This window comes from Sprattus sprattus (assembly GCF_963457725.1).
Source record: "Sprattus sprattus genome assembly, chromosome: 8".
Lineage (NCBI taxonomy): Eukaryota > Metazoa > Chordata > Actinopteri > Clupeiformes > Clupeidae > Sprattus > Sprattus sprattus.
In genome coordinates this window covers 27,379,781-27,395,936 of record NC_137927.1, presented here as the reverse complement: position 1 = coordinate 27,395,936, position 16,156 = coordinate 27,379,781, and the positions used below count along the sequence as shown (strand labels likewise).

At 41.1% G+C, this 16,156-nt stretch overlaps 1 protein-coding gene across 2 annotated transcripts; it reads right to left on the bottom strand.

The window, feature by feature from the left end:
- Positions 1–3,176: 3,176 nt before the first annotated feature.
- Positions 3,177–14,119, bottom strand: LOC308369436 (myosin heavy chain, fast skeletal muscle-like; the record flags this gene model as incomplete). Of its 2 annotated transcripts, none has more annotated exons than XM_080843863.1 (38): positions 3,177–3,197; positions 3,320–3,451; positions 3,566–3,661; positions 3,745–3,849; positions 4,673–4,843; positions 4,924–5,049; positions 5,143–5,346; positions 5,433–5,741; positions 5,860–5,984; positions 6,122–6,287; positions 6,415–6,598; positions 6,704–6,900; positions 6,994–7,239; positions 7,419–7,808; positions 7,900–7,990; positions 8,103–8,248; positions 8,329–8,505; positions 8,595–8,837; positions 8,966–9,221; positions 9,498–9,634; positions 9,735–9,858; positions 9,954–10,071; positions 10,158–10,245; positions 10,347–10,417; positions 10,520–10,820; positions 10,913–11,083; positions 11,182–11,331; positions 11,815–11,933; positions 12,098–12,236; positions 12,355–12,458; positions 12,549–12,647; positions 12,740–12,803; positions 12,893–12,985; positions 13,083–13,197; positions 13,300–13,327; positions 13,433–13,589; positions 13,676–13,819; positions 13,916–14,119. In XM_080843863.1, the coding sequence occupies 38 exons, from the start codon at positions 14,117–14,119 to the stop codon at positions 3,177–3,179; spliced, it is 5,811 nt and encodes a 1,936-aa protein (XP_080699989.1). The 2 variants fall into 2 exon arrangements, with proteins under 2 accessions (XP_080699989.1, XP_080699990.1); XM_080843864.1 differs by having other exon boundaries at positions 13,919–14,119.
- Positions 14,120–16,156: the final 2,037 nt, after the last annotated feature.

Here is a 16,156-nt window from a genome sequence, read left to right as displayed (position 1 = left end):
CATGTCGTTGTTCTGTGTTGGGACTGAGTTTATACAGGTGTATGACGGTAACACAGTCTATTTGCTGCGATCGTTGTGTTTATGTGAAATAATTGCAGTCTTACAAGGCAAAATAGCGTTTGAAAGTTGCAATGGGGGGGCGCCAGGAGTGAAGCTCGCCTAGAGCGCCTAATGTGCTAGAGCCGCCCCTGCATGAAATGCAAAGGTTAAGAAAGGAAGAAGAGTGAAAGAAGGGAATAAGAAAGAAAAGAAGAGTGGAAGAAGGAAAGAAGAAAGGAAAGAAGAGTGAAAGAAGGAAAGAAGAAAAGAAAGAAGGGTGAAGAAGAAAAGAAGAGTGGAAGAAGGAAAGAAACAAGAGTGAAATAATGAAAGAAGAAAGGAAAGAAGAGTGGAAGAAGGAAAGAAGAGTGAAAGAAGGAAAGAAGAAAGGAAGGAAGAGTGAAGACAGGAAAGAAAAGTGGAAGAAGGAAAGAAGAGTGGATGAAGGAAAAAATAAAGGCAAGAAGAGTGGAAGAAGGAAAGAAAAATGGAAGAAGGAAAGAAGAGTGGAAGAAGGAAAGAAGAGTGAACAAGAGTGGCTCTGGATGAAGAGATAAAGAGAGAGTGAAAATATTGAAAAAAGGAGATAAAAATGGAGTGAAGAAGAGAGATTGAGTGTGAGAGAAAATAGACTGAGAGGGATAAAGAGAAAGATGGAGAGATGAAGAGAAAGAAAAGTAAAGAATGGAAGGTGTCTTAATGTTCCTAGTTACAGTTAAATTGAGAGGGACAGAGAGAAGAGGTTCCTTGGATTTGGCGCAGGTGTCAGTGAAGCACAGGTGCAAGCCAGTTTAAAGACCCTATTATGATGTCATAAAGGCCCATTGTAAGTCAACGGGAGAAATTTATATTCGTTTTTCTTTAATATCTTAAAAAGTATAAAGTTTAAAAAAGTGAAAAATACATAGCCAGATAGTATGGGCAAATGCCACCAAGAAAGACCTGAATAGACTTCAGCTAGTACAGAACAAGGCTGCACGCTTTGCTTTACAGTGTCCTTACAGAACCAGCATACAGAGTTTGCATGCCAGTCTCAACTGGCTAAAAGTTGAAGACAGGATGGCTGCTGCACTTCTTTTGTCAACATGGCGCCTCTTGCAGTCTAAAACACCAGCATATCAGTATAGGCAACTCAATACATATGTAGCCTCACATAACTATGCCACTAGACGAGCAATAGAAGGTAGGTTTTCTCTCCCCAGAGCTAAGACTAATTTCCTTAAACGCACTGTGGGATACAGAGCCATGAAGTCTTGGAACCTACTACCAACAGAAATCATGAATGTGACACGTAAATGTATGTTCAAAAAGCAAATAATGAAACACTGGGGTACAGCATACTTGTGACACTTGTATTTTAAATTGTATGATCATTATTTTGTGTATTTTAAATTTTGATATTGGTATCGTAATTTATGGTTCAAATGTTAGATATTGGTATTGTAATGTATGTTTCAAATGTTAGATATTGGTATTGTAATATATGTTTTAAATGTTTTGATATTTGTATGTAAGTCTTAAATGTGGACCCCACGAAAAGTAGCTCTGTCTTGGGGTAGAGCTAATGGGGATCCTTCTAAATAAACAAATAAACATAGCATAAGTGTCCTTTACAAGACCTACGTGTCAAAGTTTGAACGAAGTTTCAAAGTTAAGCGGTTCAAGCTGAATTAACGCAGGAAATCCTCTTTCACATTTTCTGTTCCTGGGCACTGTAAGGACATCTAATAAATTGCGCACATATAGAGGGATAATACTGTGAAAAACATCGGGCAAAATTCTGTTTAATGATGACGGGATTGCTCGACTGGTCTCCAATTTCTCGTCGGAACGTTCCTGTGGCCAGGAATCCAAGAACAGACAAAACCTGAACTTGTATGGCCTGGTTGCATTTGGTGCGCCTCTATAGACGAGAGGCATTTTGGGCACAACGCTCTCGGCAAGCGGTACCTGCTTACCAGCCATGCAGTATATCATCCTGTGTCAAAAAGTCTGCGTGATCACAAAAAACCCCTCTCTCTCCTTATTGCGCAGTTGGCAATATCCTCTAACAACGCCAATACAGAAAACTAAGCCACTATTAGACTTTTTATAGGCTATAGTTTGAACGAAATGTTTTACACATCTGAAATTAAAACGTAATACCTATAAGACGTGCATCTCATTTATGTATGAATTATTCTAATAGTTTAATTGATTTTATTGAGCGAAACATTAATTTGGCTTTTCACCATCAGCCCAAATGGTGACAGTGGTGCTGACGATGATGATGATGAAACTGCGTGTAGGCTGTCGGCGCTCGGAGAGTTCTGAGTTCCTGCAGTACTCCAGTATTGCCACAAGGAAATGTACTTACACGAACTGAAACCAGACGTAGAGATACGTCCTTTTCTACGTCTAAGACGTTTTTTATAAATCTGTACTTAGACGTGGATTTGATCGCACGCACAGTCTGAGATCAATTCTGTGCGTAAGTACGTTTTATAAATGAGGCCCATTGCCACTTATCTTTTGAAGACAGAACTGCATGATAGTTCCATGCAATGTGTTGCTTATTGAACCTGTAGATCAGGGGTTTTCAACTGGTTTTGTCCCAGGGACCACCATTCTGACTAGAGTATTCGTGAAGTATTCGTGGACCACTGATGTAACTGCGCGCCCGTGTTTGTAACCGTCCCCGTCGCCACGCCCCCCTTCCCCCGCACAGATATTCTGCCTGTAGCACTTGTCAGTGTAATTTCTTCGCTGAATATGGGTATACATTAGTATATTTCAGGCCATGTGGCTATTCAGACTATTAAGATTGAAATATTTTTCTTATTTGAGAAAGAAAATATCAATATAAAAAAATATTTAATGGTGAACTGATCAACATAGGCTCATGTCGCGGACCCCCTGCAATGCCGCCGCGGACCCCTGGTTGAATACCCCTGCTGTAGATGACATTATCAGATCCAAGTTGGCCATTTGGATTAGAGAGAAAGTCAACCTCCTGACTAAAGTTTATGAATGAGCCATTAAAAAAAGAGACATAAAAATATTAAGACAAAAAAACATTTATTAGCTAACATACATTGTTAGAATAGACACTTTAACCAGGATCTTTAATCCAGATGAAAGTGACATGGATTCAGAGTTTACTCTGCAGCCTCTTTTCCCTTTAAGAAAAGAAACAAAGAAAATGAATTAACTAGATGACAAATTAAAATCAATGACATTTACATTTTCAAAGTTTACATGTGAACTAATTGTAATATTTGTGCAGAAAACATTATCTTACCTTTCCGCCATCGCGGCTCCTTGCTCTGAGCTTGTTGACCTGGGACTCAGCAATGTCTGCACGTTCCTCAGCCTCCTCCAGATCGTGCTGAACCTTCCTGCACTTGGACAGGTGAGTATTGACCTGTTCCTCCTGTTATATATGAAATTGAGTGCAATGAAGACAGAAAAACAAAACAAGAGTCAATGTAAAGTAGCAAGAGTAGCAGATATTTTCCTGTATAGCAAAATTAAAAAAAATACTCACAGCTTCCTCCGCCTGCCTCTTGTAGACCTTGACCTTCAGCTGTAGCTTGTCAACCAGATCCTGCAATCTGGTGACGCTCTTCTTGTCCTCCTCAGTCTAAAAAGAAAAAGTTTGTCAAGATATGTCCTCCCCTCTTAGATTTTGCATGCAGTTCTAGAGAAAGAGGAGTGCTTTCTTACCTGGTAGGTGAGTTCCTTCACCCTCCTTTCGTATTTGCGGACTCCCTTGATAGCATCAACACCACGTCTCTGTTCAGCCTCAACCTCAGCTTCCAGTTCACGAACCTTAACATGAAATATATTTCCATTTCAGATACTGACCACTGTTTTGATGAGTTACATTTACATTTAGTCATTTAACGTCAAAGGGAAAGAGCTGTCAAGCTACAAGCAATAGAGACCTAAGTGCTGCTGTATGTGCAAGATAAGTACTAGTAGAAGTGCAAGTTAGGAAGGGAGGTGCTCTCTGAAGAGTAGTATTGGGTCTTCAAGGGCTTCTCAAAGGTAGAGTGGGACGCCACTGCTCTGGTAGTGCTAGGCAGCTCGTCCCACCGGCCTGGAACTATGAATGGCAATAGTCTGGATTGCCGTACTTGCACAGACAGCAGTGCTCAACAATGCTCATTAGACGAGCACAGCATCCTGGGGGTAACATTTGCCCTTACAAGAGCATTTAAGTAGGTGGGAGCATAACCAGCAATCACTCTGTAAGGAAGCATAAGTGACTTGAACTTAATGCGAGCAGCTACAGGCAGCCAGTGAAGTTCAATGAGTAGCGGGGTGATGTGTGTGCCCTCTTTGGTTGATTGAACACCAGTTGAACACTCTCAATGGTTTAGGATAAGAGCGTGAGAAGTGAGATCGGTTGATAGTTTTCCACTGAGTGGGATAGAGAGACGGCTTTATGAGCAGTGGTGTTACCCGAGCCACTTTGAATGAAGAAGGAAATGTCCCAGAAGTAAATAAATCATTAATCACCTGTGTGATTGCTGGTAAGACGGTAGGTGATATAGCTTGAAGTATGTTGGATGGGTTAGGATCCAACAGGCATGTAGCGGGACAGCAATGAGTTAAAAATATTCATTCAGAGTCATATTTTGTTACCTACCCTGGACTCCAGTTTCTGGAGCTGTTTCTTGCCACCCTTCATGGCCAGATTCTCAGCCTCATCCAGGCGGTGCTGCAGATCCTTGACAGAGACTTCCAGGTTCTTCTTCATCCTCTCCAGATGAGAACTGGTGTCCTGCTCCTTCTTCAGCTCCTCTGCCATCATGGCAGCCTATGTGATGGAAAAGTGTATTTTTAAATAAAATAAGTAAAAGTACTTATAATGCTCCATTTCAGAAAAAAAAAACTTACATCAGTGATGGCTTTCTTGGCCTTTTCCTCAGCATTTCTTGCCTCCTGGACGATGTCATCAACTTCACCTTGGACCTGAAGGTATTCAGCCTCAAGCTTCTTCTTGGTGTTCAGCAGACTTGTGTTCTAGTGTGAAGAAAGAAACAACCTCAGTTATATTTGTAATGCTGGAGCTGTTTGTTTCATGTATCGGTTTAAATAACCTTTTTTATTCTCTACCTGGGAGTGCAGGAGGCCAACACGCTCACTGGCATCAACCAGCTCCTGCTCAGCCACTTTGCGGCCTCTCTCTGTCTGCTCCAGGGCAGCTCTCAGCTCCTCAATCTCAGCCATCATAAGGGTGTTCCTGCGCTCCACCATGGCAGCCTGCTCCTTCATGTCTTCCTGTCCTCTGACAGCATCATCAAGGTGCAGTTGAGCATCCTGGTTGACAGAAATGTATGGTGTTTGCTATACTGCATTAGTTTAAGCACTGTAATAACAAAACACTGAATATTTGTGCTACTGACCTTGAGCTGACCCTGGACGGCCCTCAGATGTTTCTGGGCCTCAGCAGCCTGGCGGTTGGCGTGGCTCAGCTGAATCTCCATTTCATTAAGGTCTCCCTCCATCTTCTTCTTGATTCTCAGGGCATCATTCCTGCTCCTGACCTCAGAGTCCAGGGTGCTCTGGATGGAGTCAGTCACCCTCTGGCTGTTCCTCTTGATCTGCTCCATCTCCTCATCCTTCTCTGCAAGCTTCCTGTCAACCTCACCCTTGACCTGGTTCAGCTCAAGCTGGACACGGAGAATCTTGGACTCCTCATGCTCAAGAGTTCCCTATTTTTATATATAAAAAAAGAGTATAAAACATTGAATTTTACATGACCAATTGCTTAATTTATGAAGATGTCCTATTGAATGTTCCACTCCATCCTGTTGAATTTTGTATTTGTACCTCAGCCTCTTCCAGGGCAGTCTGGATCTCGGCCTTCTCAGTCTCAACAGTCTTCTTGGCCTTCTCCAGCTCATGAACGCTCTTTCCAGTTTCACCAAGTTGCTCAGTCAGGTCAGAGATCTCCTCTGCAAAAATACATTTAAAACACAAAATCAGCTTCTACCAATGTACTATTGATTTTAGTTCCAGGATAAAACACTTTGTGTTTAAGGTTCTCTTCACAAGCTTTGATTGGGAAATATTTAAGGCCATCTTGACTTACGTTGGAGATTCTTGTTCTCTCTCTTAAGAGTCTCTAACTGGTCAAGAGCCTCCTCATAGGAGTTCCTCATCTTGAACAGCTCAGTGCTGAGAGAGCGAGCCTCTTTCTGGGCACCCTCCAACTCTGACTGACCCTCCTCATACTTCTGCTTCCATTCTGCCAAGACCTTTTGAAAAAAGGTTGCGTCTTGGGTTAATTTTACAAATGAGGCACTGCTACTAAAAATCCATATTATGTAATATGAGAGCTAATTTGTCCTACAACATCACACAAATTCCAGATAGAGGTATAACCTTGTCAAAGTTTCTCTGCTTCTTGTCAAGGTTGGCAGCCAGACCATTTGCTCTCTCCACATCCACCATGAGGTCCTCAACCTCACCCTGGAGTCTCTGCTTGGTCTTCTCCAGAGAAGCACACTTGGAGTTGATAGCCTCAATTTGTTCCTCAGCTTCCTGTAGACGCTGGGCAAGCTTTTTCCTGATAATGCAATCGTTTTAGGTAAGAGGACGTCGACAGGTTTAGTAGACAACATAACAACACACATTCACATTCTATGTGTTTCTTTGCCTGTTTGGTACATACTTGGACTCCTCAAGCTCTTCAGTGCGCTGGATGGCATCAGTTTCATACTTGGTCCTCCATTGAGCAACCTCGCCATTGGCCTTGGACATGCCACGCTGCAGCTCAGCCTTTGCCTCCTGCTCCTCCTCAAACTGCTCCCTCAGAAGGTCGCAGTCGTGACGTGCAGACTGAACAGCGTGGGCCAGGGCATTCTTGGCCTAGTTGTGAACAATGAAAGGTGTTTGTTAAGGGCTTCACAGAATGTGGGTTATGTACTCCATTTTTTTCATATCATTCACGGGTATCAATACCTTGACTTCCTCCTCATTTAGCCTCTTCAGCTCCTCAATTTGCTGAGTGAAAGCCTGTTTGCTTCTAGTCAGCTGAGACACAAGAGAATCTTTCTCCTCAACCTGGCGGCCGAGTTCACCATTTTCAGTCGTAAGTCTTGCCCTCTGAGCACTGAGGTCGTTGACCTGGCGCGCACCCTCATCACTCTTAGACTTGATTTCACTGAGCTGGTCCTCAAGGGTACGGCACATCTTCTCAAGATTTCCCTGTTTGTGAAAGTAAAATTTATAAGCAACACAAAAGTCAGAAATGTTTATGGCAATTATTACAATTTTACTTGACAACATTTAATACAAGAATATGTACGTTTTGTATCATTGTTTGCAGTATGATATTGTTTTGTAGTTAGAGTCAGCTAGAGCATTAAGGTTTACATGTCACAAACCTTAGCTTTAGCGACTCCCTCCATGTTGCTGGAAAGATCATCAATCTCCATCTTGTATTCACTCTTTTCCTTCTCAAGCTTCTGTTTGACACGCTGGAGGTTGTCGATCTGCTCTCCCAGCTCGGCCACGCTATCAGCCTGCTTCTTACGGAGAGCTGCAGCAGTGGCTTCATGCTGCAGAGTGGACTCTTCAAGGTCCCGACGCAGCTTCTGGAACTCAGCCTCACGCTTCTTGTTCATCTCAATTTGAGCAGCAGTGGCACCACCAGCTTCCTCAAGCCTCTCACTGATCTCTTCAAGTTCCCTTGAGAGATCAGCTCTCTGTTTCTCAACCTTAGCACGAGCTGCACGCTCAGCCTCAATCTCTTCTTCCAATTCTTCAATGCGGGCCTATTGGTTGTTAAAAAGAAATATGTGATACTAAGAAAGAACAGGCTGATGATAGTAAACACTAATTTGGTACTGAAGATGTGAAACAAACCTGAAGCTCCTTGATCTTTTTCTGGAGCTGAGCACCCAATGATTGTTCATCCTCAATCTTGCTAAGGAGCTGGCTTGTTTCAAAGTCCTTCCTGTATAATTGTACATGAAAATTGTTGTTAACGGATGCTTATACCAAAAAAGGACTAAAAAAGGAGTACATGTTTGCATGAATCATTAGTTGCTAATATAATTCTACATTACTTCTTCAACTTCTCATCAGACTGCTGTTTGTCATTTTCCAGATCCATGACACACTCCTGGGAAAGTTTCAGGTCACCCTCAAGCTTTCTCTTAGCTCTCTCAAGGTCCATGCGGAGTTTCTTTTCTTGCTCCAGGGAACCCTCAAGCTGCAGATACAAAGCATAAAGTAATTAAGTAGAACATTTATATATGAGCATGTCTTTACACAGACAGGCCCTTAACTCACATCATCCACTTGCTGTTCAAGCTTAGTCTTGGCCTTGGTCAGAGTGTTGACTTTGTCTTCCTCTGCCTGGAGATCATCAAGAGTCTGCTGATGGGCCTCTTGGAGGGTTTTCTTCTCTTTTGTCAGCTTAGCAATGGACTCATCCTGAGATGCCATCTCCTCTGTCAGGTTCTTGACCTACACATAGAATGTTTTGTATCAATATCCAGTAAACCTCACAAAGACTTCTTGAAATAAAACATTATTATTTTTTTAAGAATATGAACCTTGTTCTCAGTGGCATGTTTCTCCTTCTCCACTTTTGCCAAGGTCAGCTCCAGATCATCAATGTCCTTCTTGAGCTCAGAGCACTCATCCTCCAGTTTCCTCTTCTTGGCAGTCAGCTCAGCATTCATTTCCTCTTCATCCTCCAGTCTCTCGGTTGTCTCCTTGAGTTTGGCCTCAAGCTGTATTTTACTCTTGATCAGACCCTCACACCTCTCCTCAGCATCGTTGAGAGTCTCACTGCTCTACAGTAAATACAAGATGAAAGGATTAATTCTGATTTGTATTGAAAACATAATTCTCAGACAGGTAAGTGATCTGAATATTGCAATGAGGTGAAGAATTGCTACCCGTTGTACAGTTATACACTTACTGATGCCATTTGCAGATTCAGGTCATTCCTCTCTTGCACAATAGACACCATCTTCTCCTCAAGCTCTTTCTTCCTGGCATCAACCTTTGCAAACTTGTCTTTGAGTTTTGCATGTTCCTCCTTCAGGCTAACCAGCTCCTTCTCTGTTTCAGCACTCTGAAGCAGAGGCTTGATCTTGTAGTACAGCTTCATCCATGGCCAGTGCTTCACATTAATGAATGAGCGGACATTTATCTGGATAGTAATGATTGCATCTCTGCAAAAGAGGTTGATTTGTTGATTAAACCATGTTGAAGCTTACTGAATAGATCAGAAGGATTATGTCAAACACTGACAGTGATTAGTCCACTCTTTTATATACATCTGTGTTGATGGAAATGATCTCTGTTTTGAAGGTTGGTACTTTAATTTATAAGAGATTGGCAATTCATTCAACACAACCTATTGTGTCACAATTAAAAAACCTGCAATGCTATGTTTTATGGCAGATCATTTTGTTGAGCGTGATTCCACCAAATACATCAGACATTACCTCCTTTCCACCATCGCGATAAACTCCTTCCTCATCAGGAATGCACGGGACAGAGCCTGAGTCATTGTGACCAGGGTAACCAGTTTCTCATCTCGCATCTCCTCAAGGGTACCAAGCAGACCAGCTTTGAAGAACACCTAAAAGATAAGAACAAACAATGATGAGGTGTGTGATTGAAAGCAGAAATGGACACACCGTATGTAATTCAATATTTATCCATAATAACAGATTCTCCACCTTAGTGTGTCCAAACTTGTATTCATCATGGTTAACATCGATGGATCCCAAGAGCTTCTCAGCAGCCTTCTTGTTATCAATGAACTGACCCTCAGGAATAACACTGGCATTCAGTACTTTGTATCTGTTGTCAATAATAAGAAAATCATTATTTTCCCCATAAAATACATATATGAAGTGTGTATTATACGTTATTGTTGTATATTGTTGTATGTTTACCTCTGCTTGAAGTCAGCATACATGATTCTGCTTGGGAAACCCTTTCTACAGATTCTGATACCCTCCAGTACACCATTACACCTGAGCTGGTGGATGACTAGGAAGTTCTGCATATAACCTGTGAAAATACAGAGATGTAATTTTTTCAAGCAAATACAAGGTGTTGAATAATGGACGTGTCTTAATTTACTAAAAGCCCTTTACCTGGTTTCTTAATGTCATTTGGAATCAGACAACGCACAAAGTGAGGATGGGTGGCCCTCAGGTTGGTCATCAGTTTACCCAAGTTCTCCTGTTGAGACAAGAATGTATACAATCTTAATCAAGCAGTTAATTGTGCTGGGACAATTATTGATTGATTGATCATTTTCTTCTTGATATTAAAACGCATACCCTGAACTGTGAGGACACAGTCTGCATGGCGCCACCCTTCTTCTTAGCACCCTTCTTAGCACCACCAGTCTCTGTTGACATACAAATAATGAATCGGATAATTGAGTTGTATAGATAGAATGTAATATAATTACTATTTGTGTATTAGCTTTTTGACTTGAACAGGTTATTACCCTCAACAGCAGTTGGGTACAGGACAGGCAAAAGTTTGACTGATGACTTCTGGTACAGCTGCACAACAGAGTCGTTCAGTGGATCCTTGTTCTTTTCCAACCATCCAGTAACATTGTAGTCCACGATGCCGGCATAGTGGGCCATGGCAAAGTGAGCCTCCTGCTTGCCTTTGGCAGGCTTGGGCTTCGTAAAGGCTGCTGTCTTTCCAAGATGCTGGGCATACAGCTTGTCCTTGAAAGTGGTGTCAGTGGCCTTGGGGACAATGCACTCCTCTTCAAGGATGGCAAAGATACCCATGGGCTGTTGAAAAATAAGATTGCTTAGTTATAAAAGTGGGCATCATGAAACTATACAAATCTAACACTGTGCTAGTTGGATTGATTGAAACTTACCTTTTCAATCAGCTCAATGCAGGCAGCCAAGTCCATGCCAAAGTCAATGAACTCCCAAACAATGCCCTCTTTCTTGTACTCCTCTTGCTCCAGGACAAACATGGTGTGGTTGAAGAACTGTTGCAGTTTTTCATTGGTGAAGTTGATACACAGCTGCTCCATGCTGTTGTACTGTGTTGGATACATATTCAAACAATATTTGAGAGTGGCACTCTTAAGTCACTAGAAACAAATAATGTAAGTGAAGAATCTTAAAATGTTGTCCTCACATCGAAAATCTCAAATCCAGCAATGTCCAGCACACCAATGTAGAACTGACTAGACTTCTTGGTGTCCAGCATCTCGTTGATACGAATGACCATCCACAAGAACATCCTCTCATAGATAGACTTGGACAAGGCTGACACTGCGTTGTTGACCTAAAACGATATGTAAGAATTACTACGTACTTACTATGATGAGAAAAGGCAGGGTTTCCACTGTCATGGAAATCCTGGAAAAGTCATGGAGTTTTGAAATCCAATTTTCCAGGGCTAGGAAAGTCATGGAATTCAGTTAGTCAAGAAATAATTATTTTGTTGAATGTAGGTCTATTGAAATTAATTATGTTTTTGTACATTTCCATGGATAATGGTTTTGTTGTGCCTGATGCATTCTCTACTTGAATTGACATAGCCTATCTAGTCTAGTTTAGGCCCAATCTGTGCTGTAAAGTATATAATTCTGTTTATTTATTAGCTTGTGGAGATTCATGGAGATTTCATTAAAGGTCCTTGAAAAGTTTTGAAATATGGTCAATGATAACGGTTGTGAACCCTGAGAAAGAAAATACCAGCAGTAAAATTCTTGTCAAACAATGTCAAAATCCTTGTGGTCTTTAGTCAACCTTGTATGTGAGATACCTGTGTCACAGTCTGACCCTTGGTGACAAACTCATTTCCGACTTTCACCCTTGGGTAGCACAGACCCTTCAGCAAATCAGCAGAGTTCAGGCCCAGGAGGTAAGCGATTTTGTCAGCATCTTAAAACAACAAAGCGTTTAAGTGAGTTATTTATAAATGAATAACTATAAACAGAGGAAAAGTACAGGCTGATATATTTTTTTATGAAATGACTTCAATAAATAAGACTACCTTGTAGTTATTACTAGAACTGACCCAAGTTCAGTAGAGTTTTTAAACCTACCCTCAGTGCCATCAGGCTCAGCCTGCTCCTCACGCTGCTTCTGCTTGAATTTCAAATTGCCATGGTGGAGCACAGCACCAGTCAGTTTGTAAATGGTGACTTTCTCCTCTGCAGTGAAACCCAGGATGTCAATGGCTTCCTGTCATTACATGCATAAATGCAAATTAAGCGCATAATGATTGTTAATCATTAGTGTTTTTAAGAATGTCATTCTCATTGTATTCATTGTCCAGAAGCAAAACTCATGGATATCTCACATCTGTGGCGTCCAACTCTTCGTTGTCATTGATGCTGGCCACAGCGATCTGACCCTGACTGCACATGGGAAAGTCATAGGGGTTGTTTGTGATGAGGCACATTTCTGTAGAGGGGGAAAACAATTATTTGTTGTTGCAAATTAAAAATTACATGTAACTTTTTTTTGATTGTTGGTTGAAAATAATAACCCTACCAATCAGCTCGGGCTTGTGGTTGGTCATCATCTGGAAGAAGATGTGGTAGCCTCTCTCATCAGGAAGCTGGAATGTCACTCTAGACTTTTCAAGCAGGTCTATTTAGGTGGGGAAGAATATATTTTAACTTGAAAAAATTAAGGCAGCATTAATATAATTTTTTTTATCTACACAGGATAATTATACTTACAAGTCTCAATATCAGCCTTAGCCAGTTTTCCAGTTGTGCCAAAGTGAATTCTGATGAATTTCCCCTGTTTTAGACAAAATTATATCCTAAGTAATTTTATCTTATTAAAAACCACAGAACTGAGGCCAGAGTTTTAATAAGAAGTTGACTTACAAAACGGGAAGAGTTGTCATTCCTCACAGTCTTGGCATTACCATAAGCCTCCAACAGTGGGTTGGCAGCAATAATCTGGTCTTCAAGAGAGCCCTGCAAGTGGAAGAAACATTCAAGGAGTACGTTGTTATAAAAAGAATGTTTGTGTTGCTTTATGATAATTAGCACATAAATGTGTAAGGGGTCTGACCTGCATCTTTCCAGGCACTGCCTCCTTTTTCTTTTCACCACTACTGACTGCAATTGTTGCAAAGTACTGGATGACCCGTTTGGTGTTCACAGTTTTTCCAGCACCAGATTCTCCGCTAGATTAAACATAAGATATTGAATTTTTTAGATAAGAATGGTGTGTGCCACAAGGTATCATAGAAGATAATGCAAATTTTAAGTCATGTATTGACACTTACGTAATCAAAACAGATTGGTTCTCCTTGTCTGTGGGACAAATGCAATTTTAGATAAATCACTTTTTTGAATTAGTTCATGAACAAATATTTAATTAAATCTTATTTTTTAGTGGCTTTTAAAATGAACGCTTACCTTGGAGCATGAACTGATAAGCATTGTCAGAGACAGAGAAAATGTGGGGTGGGGCTTCCATACGCTTCTTGCCTCTGTAGGCCTCCACCACTTCTTGGTCATACACAGGGAGCCACTTGTAGGGGTTCACAGTGGCACAGAAAAGTCCAGAGTAGGTCTAGAATGAGGAAATAAAGGGGATTGGTTTTACAGCTGTTTTATTTTTAGCATAGTTTTTCATCTGTGAGAAAGCATAAAGCTTACGTAGATCATCCATGCTGCGTAACGCTCTTTGAGGTTATACAGAACAGAGGCTTCATTGAGGTGGGTCATCATGGCCATGTCCTCAATCTTGTCAAACTTGGGAGGATTTATGGCATAGACATCATCCTCCTTAACGACTCTTTCCTACAACAAATGGACAATTTAAAGAGATAAAGGCAAGAAACTTTATGTTGAATGGAAATACTCTAATTTTCTTAACTAAAAGCCTTGCTAGCATACCTCCTTGGATTCAAGCAGTTCAACAGTGACTTTGCCACTATCTCTCTTCTTGATTGTAGCCTTCAGGTACAACTCCACCTTGTCAGCTACATAGCAAGCTGACTTTGCATCAAAGGGCATGGTTTGGGCCTCAAGTCTCTCCCTCTCAGGCTTACGGAGGTAAATGGCAGCCTTGCCATAAATGGCCATGTCGCCGTCTCCCATGGTTGATGGTTTACTGTTGGAAGAAGAGGCATGAACATGTAATTTAGTAATAAGAAATATTACAACCACGGACTGTAAGACACAGAATTCATCTTTGAAACAGCAAATCTGAAAAAGGTAAACAAACTAACAACTTGATGTTTGTATTTGTAGTGACTGTGTATGAGGCAGTCAAGAGCAACAGTAAATATTTGCATTGTATCTAATGTGGGAAACAGGTAATCATAATAAACCATAAGTATCTTGCTAAAACAGTCAATGTAGAAATTTGGTTAAAAATGGGGGAGACAGTGGTACAGGAGGTAGAGAAGTCGTTTAGTAATCAGAAGGTTGCTCATTCGATTCCCTGTCGAAGCGTCCTTGAGCAAGACACTGAACACCTAATTGCTCCTGATGTGAAGTGTGCCATCAATGTAAAATGTGTATGTATCCTTGTAAGTCGCTTTGGATAAAAGCGTCTGCTAAATGACGAAATGTAAATGCAAAAATACACCATTCAGGCATGGGGCAGTGTAGTAAATAAATAAAAGTGTGTAGTGTGAGTATTATTTAGTGGATTTAAAATGTTTTCTTTTCTTTCATTATGATGTATGGAGTGCAGTCATGTTAATGAAAATGAGTGTTATTTGTCTGGATTAGATCATTTTGAGATCTGAAATTAGGCGTCAACAATGTTTAAACCGAGTGCATTGTCTCGTCTCTTACAGTATTTTTTATATTTGAAGTGATGTCCTCATAGAACCTCACTGAAGCCTGGTCAAAGGACATTTAACCTTTGCATTTAATAAAAGTAGCTACAAATCCAGAATAGGTGTGATGGCAATTGATATAGTCATATAATTACCATTGCATACATGTAGGCTCTTGTGTGTGTGCGTGCCATGTGTAAACACAGTCTGTCCCTCACCCTCACCCATGGCCCATGCTAAACGGAACCTCTCTAGACATCCCCTCTCTACTCATGGCCTATGTAATGCACATACCAGGCCCTTGTGTAAGCATGTTCCGGAACATTCCGTGGGGGGGGGTGGTGGTCACCTCACCTCCCCTCCCACTCACATCCCCATTTGCCCACCTTGACCTATCACCCCAAGGTATCCCATGATCGACCAGTATCTAAACAGTTACACACCCCCATTGACCTGTGACCTCCCATAGCTGACCTTATAAAAAGTAATACTGTACAATGATATTCAGTCTTTACCCTGTCTACCTGATTTGGAATTGACTCCCTGCAGGCGCACGTGAGAAATAAACACAAGACCTTTGATTCACCTTGTGGTTCCATTGTCTAAAGTTTATAGCTGGATTCAGAGCTATCAGGTGATAACTGTCCAGCCAAAGACTGCGTGTACAGCCCAGAATTTTGCATTCAAGGACCAAATCTTGAAAATATGCCTACCTATGCAACCCTATTTGATTGAAAAAGGTTGTTTTGACTGAACTGGAAAGGGTATTCTAAACTATAGGTATATATTTTCTTTGGAGCCAAATGGCTTGCTTGCTTTGGAAAAAAAGAGAATTTAAGTTGCTTAATTGAAAAAGCAGATACACTTACTTGTTCTTCACAGGACCAGGTGAAATGTCCAAACTGTCAAATGTTCTAAAATGATGGGAGTAAGAGGTCAGACAATATATTATATATAAACGCAAATAGTAAAAACTTAACAGGTTTCACTGACAAGCCAATGCATCTCCCATGATTCAGAGAACATCAGAGTTTACCATGCAGACACCAATTGTGTACAGATCCTCCCTAACAATACAAGCAGGTGACAACTCACTGTGCACTGGAACCCCCAAGTCTCTGTGAACCTCTCAGTGCCTCCAGGTCCTTATATTGTGACCATCTGCCAACCAACCAGGATCCAAATAAGGAAGTTGCAAGTTGTTCAAGGCCTTTTTCAAAGGCCAAACATTCCAAAGATGGAAAGATTGTGATTTACTGCTGGTTTACTGTGACCTGTGTTATAATTGTGCTTCCATCTGAGCTCTTGATATATTTCAATAAATCACATCATGATGTTTAGAGTGTTG